Raw genomic sequence first — 19,201 nt, 5'->3', positions numbered from 1 at the left:
CAACGAATCAGCTGTTTCTCAAATGTTTGTTTTCGAAAATTTCAGTATCTGCGAGTTCTGTGCGTTAAATAATTGAAGTTAGCTGCAAATCATGTAAATATCACTTAAGTATTTCGATAAACATAAACATAATAGTTCCAGTACAATGAAACTCAATCTTACTATTGATAATGCGCAATTATTTCTCTACGCACAAACACGTACTCTAGTCCTTCGGTGACCTAACCTCTAAATAATCAACACAGTTCATTTATCGTTTCTATGTTAATGAAAATCTAATAAACTATACTTCCAATTGCGTCGAACACAGAGAGAATGTATTCAATTTAAATAAGGATTATATTATTTTATTTATCGGGTGACAAAAATATGTAATCATTTTTTTATTTGTCACCAATTCATTGCTACCAATATGACACATGGCATACATATGCGAATTACACGTTACTATAGAATTCGTACGTATCAGCAAGTAATAATGAAAGATAAATTGATAAAAGTTAGAGATGACTACATAAAAATGCTTAAGTCATCTTAGCAGGAAATGTTAGTAGACATTGTTATAGCTATTATTTATTTAAAACCACCCAGAAACAGTGAAGCATTGTTAAATATTATTTATAACAAAAATAAAGTAATAATACTCTTTGTATAAATGATGAAAATGTTTTTTAATGTAATAAAATGTACCATTTGGAGTCTATGTTGTCTCACATATATGTATGTACATAATGCAAATTGCGAACATTCGAGAATGTATGTATCAGTAATGTAAAAAAACTGTTTACTAAGATTTAAATAAATGATAATATCATTAAATATTTCTATATTTTACTTACGACGTATAATTTCTTAATGAGACACAATTTTGAATCATCAGTTTTGCAATCAAACGGGAAGTCGTGAACTTCAAAATACTTCGCGGGTAAAGTCCATAATGGCGCGCTAAATTTTGTATTTAAATATTTCATATACTATTTTGCCTTTATTAATAATTATAGTGTGTGCCATAAGATTTTACATTTATTAAATACTTAGAACGTTGTATTGTTTATATTCGTTACAACGTTCATATCGAAAACAGTCAATATCAACATGTGTAATTACATCCTAATATTTTCAGTTTAATTAAAGTGTATCATCATATGCACAGAACTAATTTAATGTGTCATTAAAAATGGTGGACTTACAAGGACGGGACAAAGGAAATATATCATTATCACAGAAATTGCAATCTTATGAAAATGGAGTGGCAAAGGCTCAACCGACAATTATTAATATGCAACGAGCGTTTTACGATATTCGAATTGAAGATATTGAAAATAAGAAAAAAAGGTTAAAAATGAAACTATGTCATTTTTCAGTAACACTAAAAACATTTCGCTGTAAATATTTATTTCTACTTCAGTCACATACAAACTTCTATATGTATATTCATAATTGAGACAAATTTTATAAAAAAAAGGTTAATATTAAAAAAATATTTAGATTAAATGATCGAAATGATGAATTATTGGAAGGAGTTGAAATTACCAATGAACAACTATTAACAGTGGATGCGGAAACAGCTGATGAAATCGCAACTTTGTCTAAACAAGTTAATTCGCAAAATAATAGGATCGAGACATTAAAAAATAACATTAACAAATTAGAAAATGATCGAATACGAGACATGGAAACTCATATTCATTTAACGCAATTATGCCAACAAAAATACACTCGGAAGAAATTAGAATTAGTTTCACAAATCAAAATTTTGAGTAACTAATAACGATCTCCCTTTTTTATTAATCTATTTTGTTAACTGATAAACAAATATTATTTTTTAGACGCAAAAATTAATAGTTTGGATGATTTTAAAAAAGTGCAGGATCCTATGCAAAAAAAGTTAGAAGAAAATAAGGAAAGAATGATAAAATATGAGGAAGAAGTAAAAGACATTCTGGAGGAAATTAAACGGAAGTTTGAATTTGATCAAGAAATGTATTACATTATGGTTGCTTTGCTCAAATATACCAGAAAATTTTATTTCACTAATAAAGTTTTATTATTTCAGGCTCAAGCTTGAATTATATCAATACCTTCTTAATTTAGCAGCACACTTTCAGATTGAAACTAATAAATTCATAAGTCTCCCAAATAAAAGATTAATGCGAGAAAATATAATGTTACAGAAAGAGTTATTACAATTATCTAAAGAAGTTACAGTCAAAAGAAATATTGAAACTGATTACAAGTAATATTTTATTAAAATCAATTCTGAAATATCATTGTTGTACAATTACATTTTGCAGAAATACATTTGCGGTACACAGAAAAAGCCTTACTACGAAATGTACCAATACGAAACGTAATATAGTGACTTTCAAAGTACAAAATTCGGTGTTGAAAGCTTTACAAAGCAAATTTGAACAAATGAAAGACCTTTTATCTGATATTAATGTTCCCGATCCTACAACAATATCGAAACTATTAGTAGCTATTGAAAATGTACGCTGGAAGGAACGAACTATAGAGTTTCTTTTATCAAAAGTGCACACATTACTGCATAAAGAGAAACTGAAAATAAATATTGCAAAGTATTTGCAGAGAAGGCTAGAGTGCAAAATAAAAGCAGCCGTAGAGACACTTTTCGACGTGAAATATGCTGTAGCCCGTTTGCTTAAGGTATTTTACATAAACACATATTATGTATAGATTTTGATTTAAAACATAGGTAAAAGCATGTTTTTAATATTTTACAGTGCCCTAAAATTCAAACAAATTACCCTAAATTGCTTTTATGCTTCCAATGTAAAGTTTCAAGAGGTTTATTAAAGATTCAATGCAATACGTTCAAATCGTAAGTAACAATAAAAGTTACAAGTGTGGACAAAGGACATACAAAAATAATTGAAAATTTCATATTCAGAATTGAAAGTATTCCACAAGAAATAGAATGTCGCATGGAAGATCTAAAAGACGTGCCTGAAGATATTGATTTTGAAATACTAACTCCGACTGAAGAGTCAACACTATCATATAGAGAAGTCTTAGATAAAGTAATTAAAATTTTATTTCATTATAAATGTTACATTTTCATTTCTAATTATCATCTACAGATAACATCAGAAAGTTCAGGAGAAGAGCAAATTGATATGTCCACTGAAAGTAGTGCACCTGGTAAAAAGGTATTGGATGACATTTTTGATACTATATCATTATCTGATGAAGAGGAATACGAATTCGCTAAGGAGACTGAATCTTCAGATGATGAAGAACAATCACCTGTTATTGCAGAAGAATGAACTACCATTACTTTACTATTATTTATATAATGTACACGACTTTCTAAAAATTAATCTACCTATACATCACACTTTTACAGTTGACATATCGATTTTGTGATCAGGTTTTATATACCGTTTCATTTTCGCCTTATCTCGTGTTCTGGAAAAAGAAGAGAATTTGTTTAGTAAATTATTGTTCAATAAATATATAAATGACATGCATATACTTACAGTTTAATTACAGAAGGAGCCACAATGTTCCTTTGCTGAAGAGATTTGAATCTGTCTTTCAGTAGATTTACGATTGGTACAGAATTTCGCAAATTTCCAGTTAATTCATGTGATAATTTGAAATCTGGCTCGAGGGGCTCAAATTTAACTCTACTAAGTACTTTAGTGCCTGTTGTTTTAAGGGCTTTGTTTTTCATCCTCTTTTGCCTCAGCATTTCTTGTTTCTTTTCCCTTTTAGTCAACTGCTTATCTAGTAGTTTTAACTTGTAAATATCTGCAACTTTCTTTTTCTCTATTTTTTTCTTTTCAATCTTATGAGCCAACTCTCTCTGTTCTTTCTGTTTACGTCTCTGGACACGAGTTTTCTTTGCATTTATTACTGGAGGATTTACAGATATTGCTGTATCTCCACAATCATCCTCCATTGTAATTTCATTCTCTAGATCCAAACCTTCCGACATTTCATTTATAAAGTTTTTCTCCTTTTCTGCAAGTGGCACCTATAACAAAAGAATTAAATAAATGCAGCTTTATATATAATCAATTATTACTTAATTAATAATACCTTTTTAAACATCTTTGTGGTAACCCTTTCCAGATGTTTCTCCTCTTTTATTAATTCTAATTCCTTTTCTGCAACTTCTTGCAATAATTTCTGATGATCTTCATAGGAGGGATTATAAGATGTTCCTGGATGTGGTATCTCAATTGCTGGTAAGACGGAAGGTTTCTTATGTAACGAAGTAGGCAATCGTTTCTTTTTTACACCAAATTGTATCATTGTGTGCCTTACAGTATCTGGATCCAACCATTTGGTGTCAATTCTATTATCAGTCTTCTCTTCCCACACGTCAGATGTAAATTCACCCGTTTTTGGCTTAATCAATTTTCTTTTTGCTGCGATAGCTTTGTTTTTTAACCTCAGTCTCTCTTTCAGTTTTACAATACCCTGAGCCTTCTTAAGAGCTTCCATTTTCAAAATAACAGGATTCTTCCTCTCTTCCTTTGTCCTCACACGATTTCTTTTTGCAATTGGGTCCGGAACAGCTGAATGAGGTTTCAAAACGTTGAAACATTGTGCTTCCTTGGATTTTAATAATTCCCGACGTGCTTTTTTCGAAAGAATTTCTGGCTTTGTAGAAATTACAAATAAATCGGAATTCTTTCGATTCGAAAACGAACCCAACCTCTCTTGCTGTCGGGAATCCTCCAAAAATTTGTCGACATCTTTTACATCCACATGTTTACGCCACGACTTTTTCGTTTTCTTTGATACTTTCCGTTTCCCCATTTTAGCTTCGATTATTTTATTTGATATAATATAAAAATATGTGATCAAACACGTTTTCAATCTTTTAAAGAAACGTGACTGCCAACAATTTGAAAGTTTGGTTTTTATTTACGTTGCCTGATTGGTGAATTCAAAACCTGAAACTATACAGTACAATACAGACGGTACAGAAGTTATAAAACAATAGCTGAATTAAATATCGTACGCACATAATGCATCTCATAAAACGTTTTTACATTAAACTAAATAAAAAACATGAAGCTTTTGTAAAAATATTCAATGTATTCGTGTTGATAGTAGTTTATTAAATTATGTACACGCAGTTTGTAAATTGACCTATACATTGTTTTAACAGAAATGTAGATTTCATGGGAACGCGCAACGTGTTATTTTCTCATAAGAATTAGTCTTGCGGCCGATACACGTGTTGCGTGTGCGTATACACACGCGCGCATCACCTGTGGTGCGGTCAGAAGGCTGGCCACAACAGCAGAGAAAAAGTTGTACTTACCGATGGCTGTCATCGCTTTTTCTGACAGATGTTTTTACGTGCCCTATTACGCGAATTTTGCCCTATCCGAACAGATTCCAGTGATAATCCATTCTCCGCGCCTTCTGTAAGTCCGATCCTGTCGCGATAAACAGAGCCACGACGTGAGGTGCGCTCGTTTTAAGTTTGAAGGGTGCGTCATCGGAATTCCAAGGATCACGATCACTCGGAAAGATCGTCGAAGAGACTGAACGGATAGAAGAAAGAATAAAAGAACTGTGGACGGGAAACACGTGAAAAAGAGAGGGACTGAAAGCAAAGGGTATGGCGAAGACATATGATTATTTGTTCAAGTTGTTACTGATTGGTGACTCAGGGGTCGGCAAGACGTGCGTCCTCTTCAGGTTCTCCGAAGATGCATTCAATACGACCTTCATCTCAACCATTGGTAAGTGTCTTTTTTTGCCTTACCTTTTTTCGCCCGTTTTGTCTTCCCGTTATTTTTGAAAAAAATGATGTTCTCTCTTTTAGAGAAGAGACGAGTCTTGCGTCTTAGAATATAATTTCTTAGCTGATTTTCGATTATCTAAATTTATAGATGATAGTTTGATGACTACATCTCAATAAATCTCCTTCTGATTTTTGTCTGCTCTTATTTGTGTCCCTAACTGGTTTAGTTTCAAAGAGCACACTTTTGTTTTACAATATAATTTTCTGATTAACGATCTAGATGATTCAGAAGATAATTTTATTAGGAGATAAAAGGTTTGATGACCAAATTGAGTTGTACCTCCATGTAAATAGTCAAAGTTGTAGAAGTATACAACCTGTTACATTTTTTAGATTTTGCTTTGCTAGGAAGATATTGCAGTCATTTTGTTTGTGCATACGACAATTCAACTACATTTTTGAGTTTTGCATAATTTTAATACATAAGAATGTTCATTAAACTAACATCTACTTTGTGTAATTTATTTATTATTATAAATTAAAAATATGCAAGATATATTAAATTACTAGTAACCCTTCATCTATTTATATACATTGTTTGACTTGCAGCGAACAGTATAATCTTATATGAATTACTTTATTTTCCTGTTTATGCGCACTTATAATTTAGATATATATTGTACAACATTTGTAAACAAAACATGTGACACCTGCTTTGCTGATAACTATGTAAAGATACATATATGTATCTAATTTGTTTCTTTATCATAATTAGACTATGAATATGTATTCAAATTGATATCTTTATAGATCTACAAATTGAATCAAATGGATATTTTTTTCTTTTATTAGATGTAGCTTATAAAAAGACAGAATAGTAATCTTATTGTTCAGATAAAATGTTCTTGCATGTTTGAGTTAAAAGTTTATTTCTTGCTTTCAGGAATTGATTTTAAAATAAGAACGATAGAATTAGATGGCAAGAAAATAAAACTACAAATATGGTAAGTATTAGATTGTGTGAATCAGGTATAAAATTTAACAAATTCCTTTTTTAAAATTAAAACTCAAAAAATCAGTTTCAATTGCATGGCTGTGATTGTTGTATAATGAATATTCTGGTATTTTACATACAATAAGGAGTATCATGAATACTGCTACATATTCATTTTTTTTTTGAATGTTTTAAAGGGATACAGCTGGCCAAGAAAGGTTTCGTACAATAACAACAGCATACTATCGTGGTGCAATGGGAATAATGTTAGTTTATGATGTGACCAATGAGAAGAGTTTTGAGAATATAAAAAATTGGATTAGGAACATTGAGGAAAATGCATCGGCAGATGTTGAAAAAATGCTACTGGGCAATAAGTGTGAACTCACAGAAAAGCGACAGGTCACAAAAGAACGGGGAGAACAACTAGCTGTTGAATATGGAATCAAGTTCATGGAAACCTCGGCTAAATCCAGCATTAATGTTGAAGAGGCATTTTACACCCTTGCACGAGACATTAAAGCTAAAATGGAAAAGAAGCTGGTAAATAAATTTAAAAAATATAGTATTATTTTTTACATTGCTTACTGAAAAGGTTTAAAATTTTGATCTCATAAAATGTTAAAAAAATCAGTTAATTTCAATGAAAAAAGAAAGAAATGAATTGTTTTGTTTGAAAATAATGAATTCTAAGGATAACAGTTAGCCTTCCAGTAATAGTAATTAAATTCTCAATTGATTATTTATTCTGAATTTTATTATTAATACATACTCTGAACATTTTAACAATCAAAATAAAATTTGACATTAAAAAATGTATTGAATAACAATGTGAACATAGGTAAAATTACATAAATCATTAAATCTTTTCCTCTCTTTTCTATCTCCATTACTGTGATATCACTTCTAGTTTACCGAAGACCACCATTTTCTCTTACATGAGATAATAAATATATCACTTCAATCTCTCAAGTTAATAAAACTGCTGATGTCAAACATGGTGGGTGTAATCAATATTCAACACACCTACATATATGTCTACACAAATCTACAGGTGTGGCTTGTATAAAGATTTAGTGGGTGTGTTGAAAGACCTATACAAACATTGATAAAAATATCTTATACTTCTCATATTAGCTAAATAACTTAGCAATAAGGGTGTAGAACAACTTAAATAATACTCTGCATACTTAACACTGTATATTGTTTATTACATTGCTGGAGGGCTAAAAAACTAAATTGCTTCATAAATTAAAGAAGAAAATAGAATTTGATTTGATCATTTACTGCTGTCATGAAAGCTAATGTAACAATCTATTTTCATCTACGTGTAATTTAGTTGCTTTTACAGATTTAGTTATAGCAAATAGATTTCAATTGATTAACCACCATTTTTTTGTTTCCTGTGTCTGTTTCTCTGTGTTTGGTGCTGGTCGGTCACGGCAGAAGGTAACTTTCCCTCTCTATGTACTTTTGCTTTTGCATATCTTTTTGAAATTTCATTATTTATATTGCTAAACACTGTATCAGTCTATGAGAAATTGTCTCTCATTAATTGAAACAATTAATTAATTATTACAATTATCATTAATCAACATATTTCATTTTATTTTATTTAATATATTTTAACTGAAATGCAATCAGTAATCAAGTACTATTTTTTAATAATGTAGTTGAATGACTATGCTGTATTAATTGCATGAAAGTAACCAAACACATACATTCAATTTCAATCTATTCAAGAATTTACATAATCAAAATATCTTATATTTTTCCAAAGTATCATTTTACCAAAATAATTATGGTGCATTTAATTAAACTGCCACTGATGAAAATGAAACCTGATATCATTATGTAATTATTTTTTGTAACTCTATGTCTGCTTTGTCTTATATAATCATATGTATGCTAGAGAATTTGTTTACGCATGTACTAACACTACAAAAATGCTTCTACTAACAATGTCGCTTTAAAATTGATAAATTATTTTTGCTTACTATTACTTTTGTTAATGGTTTTCCTTAAATGTAATTTCTGTCATTATTAACAAATAAGGAATGTCAGTAATTACCCTGTGACAGCTCTTTGAACAGAGTGATTCATGAAAAAGTACAATGTCGTAAATATTTCTGACTAATTTAGAAATTAACTTGTGCAACATAAATGCAACACATATTGTATGACATTCTTACTCATGGACTTTGAACCTAATGTACAACTTTGCTTGAAAATTGTATCAGGGCACTGTTGAATGTATTTTACATATATTACGATCTTTTTCCCAACCAGTTATTACATTTTTATACCACTTTATATCCTTTAAAGAGTGTTAAGGTTCTTAGAACAGTGTAATACATCATGCAGAGTTGTTTAATTTATTTTTTTTATACTGAATGTTATATTTGCTTTGAGTTCAATCACTGACTGATGAAATTATGTTGGAACAGGAGGCGTCAAATCCACCAAAAGGAGGCGGACACCAGTTAAAGGCATCCGAGCCACAGAGGAAGCCACCAAGTTGGCTCGCACGATGCTCTATACTCTGACCCTTTGGCCGGCATTACCTTGACCGTCACCTTTTACTCTTCACCTTCGGTCTCCTTCGCTCGCTTCACGACGCGAGTGTTTCTGTGATTTTACTCCTTGATGGCCACCTTCGTTTTCCTCCGTCGCTGCCGGTCTCTCTTTTTTACTGATTACTCATAGGAGCTCTTTAATCCTGGAGGAGAAACACACTTCCCATTCTCTCTCTCTCTCTCTCTCTCTCTCTCTCTCTCTCTCTCTCTCTCTATCTCAAGAAAAAAGAAAAATCATATTTAAGGATTCTCAAAAGAAATGATCATTGCGGATTGTGATAATTTTTTGATAATTTTCTAAAAGACGTCGAAAAGCGATTTCAAGACACAAAATCCGAAGACATGACCGTAACATCCATTCCCCTTTGCCTAATCTCATAAAATGTAGTATCGTAGAAAGGTATCATGGGTGTACAATTTGCAATTTAAAGACTATCCGAACCTAATTAAGTGGGTAAATGATGGCGATACATGATAGATTTTATAGTCAAAGGGGATGATTCCAACCGTTAAAATGATCAACGAATAATTTAGAATGTAAATCGACGCTGAGCGATCTTTTTATATGGAACAGTCGACGTTCTTTCTCATTTTTTGAAGAGGACTCGTGATAGTAGGAGCTGTAAAAATTATTTCATCCGGAGAAGAGTGACGTATCGCGTAAATACTTCTGAAAGCAATAACATAGGAAATTTTTTTTATTTGCATACCGTTCTTTTAACGAATGTTTCGATGAATGCACAAAAGAGATTCAAGTTGAAATCCGTAGCGTGAAAGAAGGAACATGAGGTGTATGATTCTAAGCTACACACTGCAATGTTTCTCCTCCATTTCTTAAAACGATCAAGGGGTATGATCGATTTTTAACACACGTCTGTATTCACTTTATTTAAACAATAACGAAAGAGAGAGAACTTCTCTTGTGAATCGAAGAGAAATAATCTCTTTCTTTTTATGGTAGCTCGAGGATATTTGTTTATAACAAAAAGAAGAGGGTACGGATAGGTAAACAATGGGCGGTCATTTTTTATATATAAATATATGAATAAATATACATATATACATACACATACGCATGTACGCACGCGTGTGTATATATACATATTTATATATATTACACATTGTCAAGTTAGCTTTTTCACCGAATCGAAGGGAAATCTTCATTAATTAACTCATTAATTAATTAGCGCAAATTCGTGATTCGAAGAGAGAACTCTTTCGATTTTCTTTCACTTATTTCCTGTTTCTATTGTTGAAGTGATTAAAATGAAAAAAAAGGTGGAACACGGACTTCGTCTTCGTTTGAAACGCTTGTTGTAATAGTTTTTCGAGGAAACAGAGGGTTCTCTTTTTCTTGTTATACACATATATAAGAAAAAGGGGTTCCGATCTGTTTCCACTTATACTTAAATATACGATTATTATAATACATTTTATATTAATCCTATTCGTCTTCGTTTATTATTGAAACCTGCCTTCCCTAATTCTTCGATGACAAATTATTCATTTTATCGTCACAATCGCTAATATTGTTGTCTGTATTATTATTTTCGTTTAGGTGTTGTATTAATACCATTCAGAACTGCGATTAACAGAAGTTTCATTCTTTAATCATTCAGCTTTATCATTACAAAAACCTCTGTGAGCTATGTTTACTTTAAGCAAATTTTTTGTACTACAAGATTCTTTAGAGAAGATTTTGGCTAAATTATACTGAAAAGGCAACGAAATAACGACTAAATATTCCTTAATGCCGTACATTATAACAATAACGTTATTGTATATATATGAAAATTCTTAATAATTTTTTAATCATTTTATAACGACGAGCATTGTAACCTTATTTAAGAATATATTATCAAGTTTTACGAACATATCACTTATCAGATGTATTGACGAAATAAATGTTGTTAATCAACGAAGTTCTTGGATTATTATTTCTCCTGATTGATAACGTTACATTATATGCTATTATACATGTATGTCAACTTCTGGAAAATTTTATTTATATTTTCTTCTACCAATGCAGACTCTTCCATTTTAGATTTCGTCTCCAACAACAATTCTTTTAGCTAAAAGAAACAAAATACTAAAAGCAATAGCTGAAATTTCGTAAATAGTAATCATAATATACATTTTAAAAGGCAGTTAAAAGAAATAAGAAACCTTGAAGCATAAACTTTCTATTTCCGGATGTAATTTATCATTGGTAGATAATGACTTTGACTCATTCGTCGAGATAGTCATTAACTTGTGCTGTAGATCCTTGATCTCTGCCTTATTTTTTTCGTTTATCGCATGGAAACAGAGCCCGAACGACTGTAGTCGTTTGTTTAAATTAATTATTGCTTTTCCATTTTCTATCAAATATACATGTTCTTTTGAAATTTTTACGATATTCCTTAAATATAATAAAATGTAAAAACATTAAAAATGAAAGTTTTTAAAAATTAAGAAATGGAATGGAAAACCTACATGTCAATATTTGCAATAATTCTGTCATTATCATTTTTATATTCAATTAAAGCTTTTTCTAATTTTTCTTTACGTTGCGTTTCCCGCTGCAATGATTTCTGTAAAGTCCCTGTTTTAATTTTGAATTTCGCGGCTTCTGTTCGACTAGACAAAACCTCTTTCGACAAAGTACTATGTTCTTTAATTATATTTTCGTGATCGATTAACAGATTTGAATAATCTATTTTCAGACGTATCTTCTCTTCCTCTAACTGATCAATTCTTTCCATTGCTAATTGCAAACGTGTTCGTAATTCTTGCGATACTCTTCGTTCATTTTGTAAAAACGATTCGTTGCAACAGAGTTGCTGTCGGAGTAAAATATGTTCTTTTTCTAATCTATTCAATTCTGCCTGGAAAGACAATATTATGATGTTTGTTCGAATCAGAACTTGAGAACTATATGTTATATTGTAAATTATACTCACTGTAGTTTGTCGAATTTCAGAAATCATTTTTTGAAAGTTTTTCTCAAAATTAGAAATATCTAAACCATTTGATCGATCGTTATTCATCGTTTTATTATAATTTTTCACTACTATAAATATTTAATTTGCTAACTGGTTTAAAATTTTACGGCTATAATTGTTCTTGATTTTAAAGACAGACTATCAGAAATTTGAATTTCGATCTCGATTTTCAATTCTACTCCCGAAACTAAATTCGCAATTTTTCAATTCTACTCCCGTCGCAGTGCTATTGCTACGCCATTGTAATTTATCGATTTCTTCGCTACGCCGATGCCGAGGTTCGACGGAGTCGGTGAACACGTGCGCTGCGGTACGCGCCGCGGCTCCTTTGACTCTAATTCCCGGAAGACAACAACTCATAATACTATAACAAAACTTTTTTAATTTTCAGATTTTAAAACTGAATTCTTTTTTAACATATTGCTGATAATTTTCTGATTAAAATGAAACTAAACATAATCCGAAGGGTCATCCTGGTCGAGTACGCGACGGTACCGAAACTGTAGGAGGTTGACCTGGACGATTTCCCATAGCACATTTTTAAACCATCTTTCTATGAATCTGCAAACCAGCTCGTATCTAAACAGTTTCTCACTGTTCAACCATCCTTACTCCAAGGCCTCTTCAAATTCCAGGATTGATGGCAAAAATACAGTAAATTGTTCCGCCACATTTTCCGTCAAACGCGTAGAATTCTGAATGTCTCGAAATCGAAGCCATTTCAGCACCTACCGCGTCGAAGTCGGGCGATCTCTACAGTTCCTGTCGCAAACGCGAGACGATTTTTTCACTTACGGTCGTGACCGCGAGGCCGATGGCATGTAGAGATGTCTACACTTGCTGTCCCTCGAATCACATAATACCATATGTAGCATTGTCTTTAATACTTCTTTTATAATTACGAATCGGTTTTTTAAATGTTTTTTTCGTAAATAAAATCAAAATACTTGATTCGTATAATGAATAAATACGGTGTAAAGTATGTCGTGTTTGGTATCATTTTAATTGGAAAAATCTGACCAATATATTAAACAAATTTTCATGTACAAAAAATTGGAAATAAAAATGTTAAGTCATCGTTTTTATGCTAGCGTTACAATGTTTTCATAATAATCTACACCGGCATGCGGCGGCTGCCTTTCCAGGTAGTTTCGTTCGCCCCGCGTCTCGTTCTCGTATTTCCCTCTTTTATGAGATGCCCTCAACTACAAAGACGAGCCGCGAGGATCGAATGACCGTGCCTTCGTATTCAGTTCGTGGCGATTTTCGATTCCTACTTGGCGACATTCATCGAATCATTACTGTATTCGATTTCTCGACTACATAAAAGTACCGCAAACCACTTGAAATTTTGATTGGATAATAACTATATGTGTTCCCTTCAACTGCAATTAATATTTAATTATTTCTGTTTAATCTGTCCTAAAAATTTAATTAAGATTAATTTGCGATAATTGTAATTATAACAATACTTGATAATAAATTTAAACAATGATATACATAAAAGACAGTTTTAATCTCGTAAAATTTACAAAGTAATTTATAAATATATTTATCTTTTCGCAATTTTAGATTAGTAGTAGAAAAAATTTAATGGCTATCCATAAATTGAATATCTGATAATAATAAAACTGTATTTGGTAGTGGTCTTGGCTGAGGACTCAGAACTGTAAATGTTTGTCTTTCTACATCCACATTGGTGCTGCAAATAAAAAAGATTATTCTTGAACTCTGAAGTAGATATTAATTGAATAAATTTTAATTCTTACACGCAGACAAATCCAGCAACATTGGTTTGTACTACATCGTCTTCTGGAGAATCAGCAAACGAGACTGACAATAAATGATGAAGTAAATTAGGTCCTGGTGCAACAGCTACTAACTTCGTTAAATTATCTTCTGCTTTCATTCCCAGTGGCATACAGGACGCAGGCAACACTGGAGCACCAATTTTATACAATCTAGCTTCACTCCATTTTACTTCAAAACTGTGCGGATAAAGCGGAGTCCGGGATCCATAAAAATATTCCCTAACGCCTTGATCTCTGCCCTCTACTCTTTGTGCATTACTTCTCTCTACCACACCACCGCTTTTTGGTAGGAAAACAACTTTAACAAAATCTGGCATATCCCTAACAAGTTCATTATAAAGTCTTTCTTGATCTAGTACCAAAATAGCATCAACTTCAAAAGCCTGTGCTGCATGAGTCAATAATTTATATCCATCTCCTTTGACCCATCCACAAGTGTTTATCACAATCCCAGAAACTCTAGCCTTTTTATTAGCTTGGAGTCTGTCTGAACAGACTTCTGCTAGTCGTGTTACTAGGAGATTATATAGAGCAACATTAGTTTGTGGAGATTTGTGACCAAAGTGGAAGACTAATGGTGCTTGCTGACTGAAACCTTCGACAATATTTGATGGACGCTCAACAAGTAGAGCTCCAACTGTACCAGGTATTGCTATGTGACCTTGGCCAACATCTAAATCTACAAAAATAGGTCTACGGCCCATTCTAACTGCATAGTTCAAGAGAAGTCTGCAAAGTGTTGATTTTCCAACATCGCAAGGTCCGACAATCATTGTTATCGGTCCTCTGGTATCGTCCTTCTCTGCAGTTTCTCTAAGCCTTTCCATTGCAGCATGACAGTTTAGATAAAGACCCATTGGAGTTTCTTTGGCAACATAACTGACATCAGTTTTGCCAACTAGTTCAACTGTGCAGCCTTGCCAGGTAAACACTGCTACTTTAGCTCCAGCAATAAATTCATATTTCTTTCCTTTTACCAGTTCTGTACCAAAGACTTCCGCTAAACCGCTTTTTAGCTGCAAAGTAATAACCTCAAATATACAACTGAAAATTGGTATTCAATTTTTTTGTAAAAAAACGACATCAATAATTATTAATATGTATGTATAATCACCTCAACCGTAACTTTCTCATTTTTAGATTCAACTTCGAATCGTAACTCACAGTCTGGATCTAATTTGAATTCTTGTGTGTGTGCTTTCTCGTCTGTCATTTTGTTAGTATAAGTGACATTTGCTTATTAAATATCTTCTCATAAGATTTACTTAACGTTATTTGACACTTCTCTCATATTAAATTATTTACATAGTGAACTAACCTCTAAGCAGGCATTTCACGCTGCGAAGTTTACACTATACTATCAATTTTAAATGCTTATCGAGATGTTTATCGATAGTATACGTTTCGATATTTATAAAATTGGTAAACATATGTTACTAAAAATATCTAAATAACTAGAAAGCTAAAATGAAAATAAAAAATACCTCCGTTAAAATTATATTATTCTATCAAGCTTCGCCTATCAATTTAATCTAATAAAAATAATTATTTCTTACGCAAGAAATAGTATTTCCTAATAATATGTAAAAAATAACGTATCCAATCTTGGTTAGTGATTTTTAGGTTGACAGTGTGGTATTACATTATGTCTACTCCATAGTGACATATTGCAGAAATGGATCCTACTCCTGTACACCTCCAGTTAGCAACTCGACCCATTAGCGAAGGCAAATATAGACATTTTCTTTGCTCTGATTAGTTGGCGATTTACTGGTGAGAGAGTGCTGCCCCCACAGTCAAAGAAAAAGAGGGAAACAGCGAGTGAGCAAGAGCGCAGAGATCAGCACAACTACATGTGAAACAAGTCACATCGATGTACGATACAGCTTGTCTCCTTCTACCATGCTTGCGGTCTTACTCTATGCGCGCATCTATTCGGTTGGCGCGCCAACAGAGACACACAACGCGAAATTTGATTTTTACAGAAGCTTGAAATTATAAAATCTGTTACCTCATAGGATTCTCGAAAACGTATTTGAAAATCCAGTTTACCCCAACACAACTTCACAGCTACTAGCTCTATATAATTATTAATTTCAAATTAGTTATAGAACGATCGAAGTTTCTTCGATCTATAATTCGTTAGAGCAGATACGAAATCGAAATTCTTTCAGTAATAAATTTATTATTTCTTGCTTCTTAATATTTGAAACCATTCTTATGTTCTATCGATTCCTTAGACTAATATATTTAAATGATCGGAAGGTATATGCATGTATATCTGCCTTCGATTTATGATGGACGTAAATAATAAATGTTTTTTATTTTGTCGAAAATTTTTAATATTGCTTACGTTTATGAATTATGTTAACAGAGATTCTGCCACTTTATACTATATGTACAGGGTGCGCCAGCTCGAGCTTCGGTATGGAAATATTGAATAACTTTGTTATCCGTTGTCATAGCGACTTGAGAAAAAATAATTTGGAGACGTCATTTCAGTACAATTATAACCATGAATAACTTTACACCTAAAGAACGCACGGAAATTGTGACCATGTATTTGGAAAATGGTCGTTCAATTGTGCTTGCTCAACGTTCATACCGTCGAAAATACCGTGGTCGTAAAGTGCCTTCTGATAACACCATGCGCAATCTGACTAAAAATTTCGAAGAATCGGGGTCTGTGGCAAATCATCAACACGTTTCAGTTCGTAAAAAACGCTCCAATGAAATTGTTCAAACTGTCAATCAGAGTGTTTATGAAAGCCCAAATCTGATTTTGGGGTACAGACAATCCTCACATTATCCACGAGAAGCCATTGCATGACCAGAAAGTCACTGTTTGGGCCGGCGTTAGCGCCAAAACCATCATCGGACCATTTTTCTTTCGTGAAGGCGAAACCGTCGATGGCGACCGTTATCGGTGGATTTTGGCGCACTATGTGATTCCAAAAATGCGCGAAAAAAATGTATTGAACTTCTGGTTTCAACAAGACGGCGCCCCATGCCACACGGCGATCAAAACAATGAACTTTTTGAAGTGAAAGTTCCCCGGCCGTTTGATGTCGAAAGGTGGCGATATTGAGTGACCTCCAAGATCGCCGGATTTGACGCCGCCGGACTTTTTTTTGTGGGGTTATTTAAAAAGTAAAGTATACACCAACAAGCCCACGACATTGGAAGCGCTCAAGACCAACATTCGAGCTGAAATAGAGGCAATATCTCCCGAAATGCTGGCCAAAGTAATGGAAAATTAAAAAAAAAGAGCACAATTTTGTGTGGCTGGTAAAGGTGGTCATTTGTTGGATGTTGTATTCTAAGTATAGTTGAAACAAATTGTAAAGGACTAAATTAAATAAAAAAACACTAACAAACATTCACTTTCACTAGTTGCCAAAGTTATTCAATATTTCCATACCGAAGCTCGAGATGGCGCACCCTGTATATATTACTGTTTCCTTCCAACGAATAATTCAATTGTTGAGTAGGAATATTTTAATTGTACGGCTTATGTATAAAACCTTCACAGTAGGGTGAACCTCATTTTTCGACGGTCGAGTTGTTTTCAGTCATTATTATTTTCCAACAATTGTTTTCTATGTTCCAATATAATTTGTAGTATATGTTGTTTTTCCTTCTTACTTTTTGATAATATTTTATTATATTCTTCCATAAGTTTTACTCCATGTTTAGCAGTATCATTGACAACTTTTGATTGTTAGATTCACGCCAATACAATGATAATTTTAGACAAATCCTGTGAATGTGTAAAAACATTTCCAGGGAACGTATTTACCTGAAAGTACATTAAATAGCTTTCGCAAATACTCGGGATACAACAGGCTTCCTTTATTTGAAAGCTGAAGCTTCTTTACGAATAGAATTTCACGATGCGTACTTCAGATGGCGTGCCAACCAAACGATTGAGCGGAAAGAGTGAGACCGTGAGTACGGCAAAGTAAGAGATAAGCTAGATTTCCCATCCATGTACACAACCACATATAGAATTTGATGGGTATCGTTCTGTTTCTGTTCACCATATCTCGTTCGCTTTCTACAGTATTTGCGCGGAGCTAGATGCGCAGTAAAATAGTGGGGGATGTGCGAGCCAGCTTAGGGAGCATCAAAAGTGCGCAGGAGTATAATCCATTGCTATACTATAATTTCTGTTTCTGACCATTGGTATACCGGTGCCACGCGTCGCGGATCGACACAACCTTAAACGTCACAATAATTGTAAAAATGACGATGTTAGCAGTAATTAGCAAATTCTGGCAGGAGTATACAAAATCCACGCCGAAGAAACTGAAGATAATTGATGCTTATCTATTTTATGTGTTCCTAACTGGTGTTATACAATTCATTTACTGCTGTCTTGTTGGGACGTTCCCGTTCAACAGCTTTCTCAGTGGATTTATTTCTTGTGTTTCTTGCTTCGTTCTCGGAGGTATTGTACTAATTATGATTCTTAATCTACTTAATACAATTAGATTTCTAACGTAGTGCCGATTTGTAATTGTTCACATTTATCAGCTAGGTTAAGTTTGCTATCAATATGTGAGACAATTTCCCATGATATTGATCTACTTTTTATAGTAATTACAGTTGAAATCTGTATGCATTGTATTAAATCATTGACTCATATTTCTGTTACAGTTTGCTTACGACTGCAAGTGAATCCACAGAATAAAAACCAATTTCATGGGATAAGTCCTGAGAGGGGATTTGCAGACTTCATTTTTGCACACATTATCCTTCACATTGTTGTAATGAATTTCATTGGTTAAACACTTAGGTAACAAATTTGTACAACTTTCTAATAAAACATTCACGATTGTTGAAAGTGACCATGTCATAAAAAAAATGTCTGCACAGTTCAAAATGAATAATGATGAAGTTATAGATTGAAATTTATTTTTGTTATCATAGAATTCTTGTGTGCTAAATTCTACTTGTAAAGTTAATAAATAAATCGAAAATACAGAACCAAAATCATTATTCAATAAATTTAGTAAGAATTGTCATGAATTAAAATGCGTTGTATTTATATAAGTTATAATTGAAAACGTTAAGAGGTCTTCAGAACAGATAGCTTTCAAGAC

The 19,201-nt window shown here is 32.6% G+C and overlaps 6 protein-coding genes across 6 annotated transcripts; 3 read left to right on the top strand and 3 right to left on the bottom strand.

The window, feature by feature from the left end:
* Positions 1-45: 45 nt before the first annotated feature.
* LOC144473762 (uncharacterized) lies at positions 46-3,491 on the top strand. Its single transcript, XM_078187950.1, has 8 exons — positions 46-93; positions 1,124-1,335; positions 1,489-1,760; positions 1,809-1,983; positions 2,057-2,236; positions 2,295-2,667; positions 2,745-2,842; positions 2,912-3,491. Exons 2-8 carry the CDS (start codon positions 1,178-1,180, stop codon positions 3,285-3,287), a joined length of 1,632 nt encoding a protein of 543 aa, XP_078044076.1. The 5' UTR covers positions 46-93; positions 1,124-1,177; the 3' UTR covers positions 3,288-3,491.
* LOC144472915 (ribosome biogenesis protein NOP53) lies at positions 3,038-5,420 on the bottom strand. Its single transcript, XM_078186361.1, has 4 exons — positions 5,303-5,420; positions 4,066-4,934; positions 3,501-4,000; positions 3,038-3,429 (listed from the first exon to the last, which is right to left on the bottom strand). Exons 2-4 carry the CDS (start codon positions 4,789-4,791, stop codon positions 3,354-3,356), a joined length of 1,302 nt encoding a protein of 433 aa, XP_078042487.1. The 5' UTR covers positions 4,792-4,934; positions 5,303-5,420; the 3' UTR covers positions 3,038-3,353.
* A 176-nt stretch (positions 5,421-5,596) lies between these two features.
* Rab8 (RAS oncogene family member Rab8) lies at positions 5,597-9,504 on the top strand. Its single transcript, XM_078186372.1, has 4 exons — positions 5,597-5,729; positions 6,675-6,735; positions 6,923-7,268; positions 9,173-9,504. The coding sequence occupies exons 1-4, from the start codon at positions 5,606-5,608 to the stop codon at positions 9,269-9,271; spliced, it is 630 nt and encodes a 209-aa protein (XP_078042498.1). The 5' UTR covers positions 5,597-5,605; the 3' UTR covers positions 9,272-9,504.
* A 1,758-nt stretch (positions 9,505-11,262) lies between these two features.
* Positions 11,263-12,297, bottom strand: LOC144473761 (uncharacterized). The gene is made up of 4 exons (XM_078187949.1): positions 12,244-12,297; positions 11,777-12,168; positions 11,468-11,702; positions 11,263-11,373 (listed from the first exon to the last, which is right to left on the bottom strand). Exons 1-4 carry the CDS (start codon positions 12,268-12,270, stop codon positions 11,263-11,265), a joined length of 765 nt encoding a protein of 254 aa, XP_078044075.1. The 5' UTR covers positions 12,271-12,297.
* A 1,485-nt stretch (positions 12,298-13,782) lies between these two features.
* Positions 13,783-15,441, bottom strand: Cbc (protein CLP1 homolog). Its single transcript, XM_078185251.1, has 3 exons — positions 15,211-15,441; positions 14,055-15,112; positions 13,783-13,987 (listed from the first exon to the last, which is right to left on the bottom strand). Exons 1-3 carry the CDS (start codon positions 15,307-15,309, stop codon positions 13,876-13,878), a joined length of 1,269 nt encoding a protein of 422 aa, XP_078041377.1. The 5' UTR covers positions 15,310-15,441; the 3' UTR covers positions 13,783-13,875.
* Positions 15,442-18,205: 2,764 nt separating this feature from the next.
* Dad1 (dolichyl-diphosphooligosaccharide--protein glycosyltransferase subunit) lies at positions 18,206-19,091 on the top strand. The gene is made up of 2 exons (XM_078185918.1): positions 18,206-18,546; positions 18,756-19,091. Exons 1-2 carry the CDS (start codon positions 18,342-18,344, stop codon positions 18,884-18,886), a joined length of 336 nt encoding a protein of 111 aa, XP_078042044.1. The 5' UTR covers positions 18,206-18,341; the 3' UTR covers positions 18,887-19,091.
* The last annotated feature ends 110 nt before the right edge of the window (positions 19,092-19,201 follow it).

This window comes from Augochlora pura, chromosome 7 (genome assembly GCF_028453695.1).
Source record: "Augochlora pura isolate Apur16 chromosome 7, APUR_v2.2.1, whole genome shotgun sequence".
Lineage (NCBI taxonomy): Eukaryota > Metazoa > Arthropoda > Insecta > Hymenoptera > Halictidae > Augochlora > Augochlora pura.
This window is presented reverse-complemented; position numbering and strand designations above follow the sequence as displayed.

Excerpts from the sequence above, each read along its gene's own strand:
- LOC144473762 (XM_078187950.1), top strand. The coding sequence starts at position 1,178 with ATGGTGGACTTACAAGGACGGGACAAAGGAAATATATCATTATCACAG. Across the intron at positions 1,984-2,056 it reads TTTGAATTTGATCAAGAAAT|GCTCAAGCTTGAATTATATC; the intron begins GTATTACATTAT and ends TTATTATTTCAG. Across the intron at positions 2,237-2,294 it reads AATATTGAAACTGATTACAA|AAATACATTTGCGGTACACA; the intron begins GTAATATTTTAT and ends TACATTTTGCAG.
- LOC144472915 (XM_078186361.1), bottom strand. The coding sequence starts at position 4,791 with ATGGGGAAACGGAAAGTATCAAAGAAAACGAAAAAGTCGTGGCGTAAA. Across the intron at positions 4,001-4,065 it reads CCACAAAGATGTTTAAAAAG|GTGCCACTTGCAGAAAAGGA; the intron begins GTATTATTAATT and ends CTTTTGTTATAG. Across the intron at positions 3,430-3,500 it reads GCTCCTTCTGTAATTAAACT|AACACGAGATAAGGCGAAAA; the intron begins GTAAGTATATGC and ends TTCTTTTTCCAG.
- Rab8 (XM_078186372.1), top strand. The coding sequence starts at position 5,606 with ATGGCGAAGACATATGATTATTTGTTCAAGTTGTTACTGATTGGTGAC. Across the intron at positions 5,730-6,674 it reads GACCTTCATCTCAACCATTG|GAATTGATTTTAAAATAAGA; the intron begins GTAAGTGTCTTT and ends TCTTGCTTTCAG. Across the intron at positions 7,269-9,172 it reads CTAAAATGGAAAAGAAGCTG|GAGGCGTCAAATCCACCAAA; the intron begins GTAAATAAATTT and ends ATGTTGGAACAG.
- LOC144473761 (XM_078187949.1), bottom strand. The coding sequence starts at position 12,270 with ATGATTTCTGAAATTCGACAAACTACA. Across the intron at positions 12,169-12,243 it reads CTGAAATTCGACAAACTACA|GCAGAATTGAATAGATTAGA; the intron begins GTGAGTATAATT and ends TTGTCTTTCCAG. Across the intron at positions 11,374-11,467 it reads TAGAAAGTTTATGCTTCAAG|CTAAAAGAATTGTTGTTGGA; the intron begins GTTTCTTATTTC and ends TGTTTCTTTTAG.
- Cbc (XM_078185251.1), bottom strand. The coding sequence starts at position 15,309 with ATGACAGACGAGAAAGCACACACACAAGAATTCAAATTAGATCCAGAC. Across the intron at positions 15,113-15,210 it reads ATGAGAAAGTTACGGTTGAG|CTAAAAAGCGGTTTAGCGGA; the intron begins GTGATTATACAT and ends ATTACTTTGCAG. Across the intron at positions 13,988-14,054 it reads GTTGCTGGATTTGTCTGCGT|CACCAATGTGGATGTAGAAA; the intron begins GTAAGAATTAAA and ends TTTTATTTGCAG.
- Dad1 (XM_078185918.1), top strand. The coding sequence starts at position 18,342 with ATGACGATGTTAGCAGTAATTAGCAAATTCTGGCAGGAGTATACAAAA. Across the intron at positions 18,547-18,755 it reads TTCTTGCTTCGTTCTCGGAG|TTTGCTTACGACTGCAAGTG; the intron begins GTATTGTACTAA and ends TTTCTGTTACAG.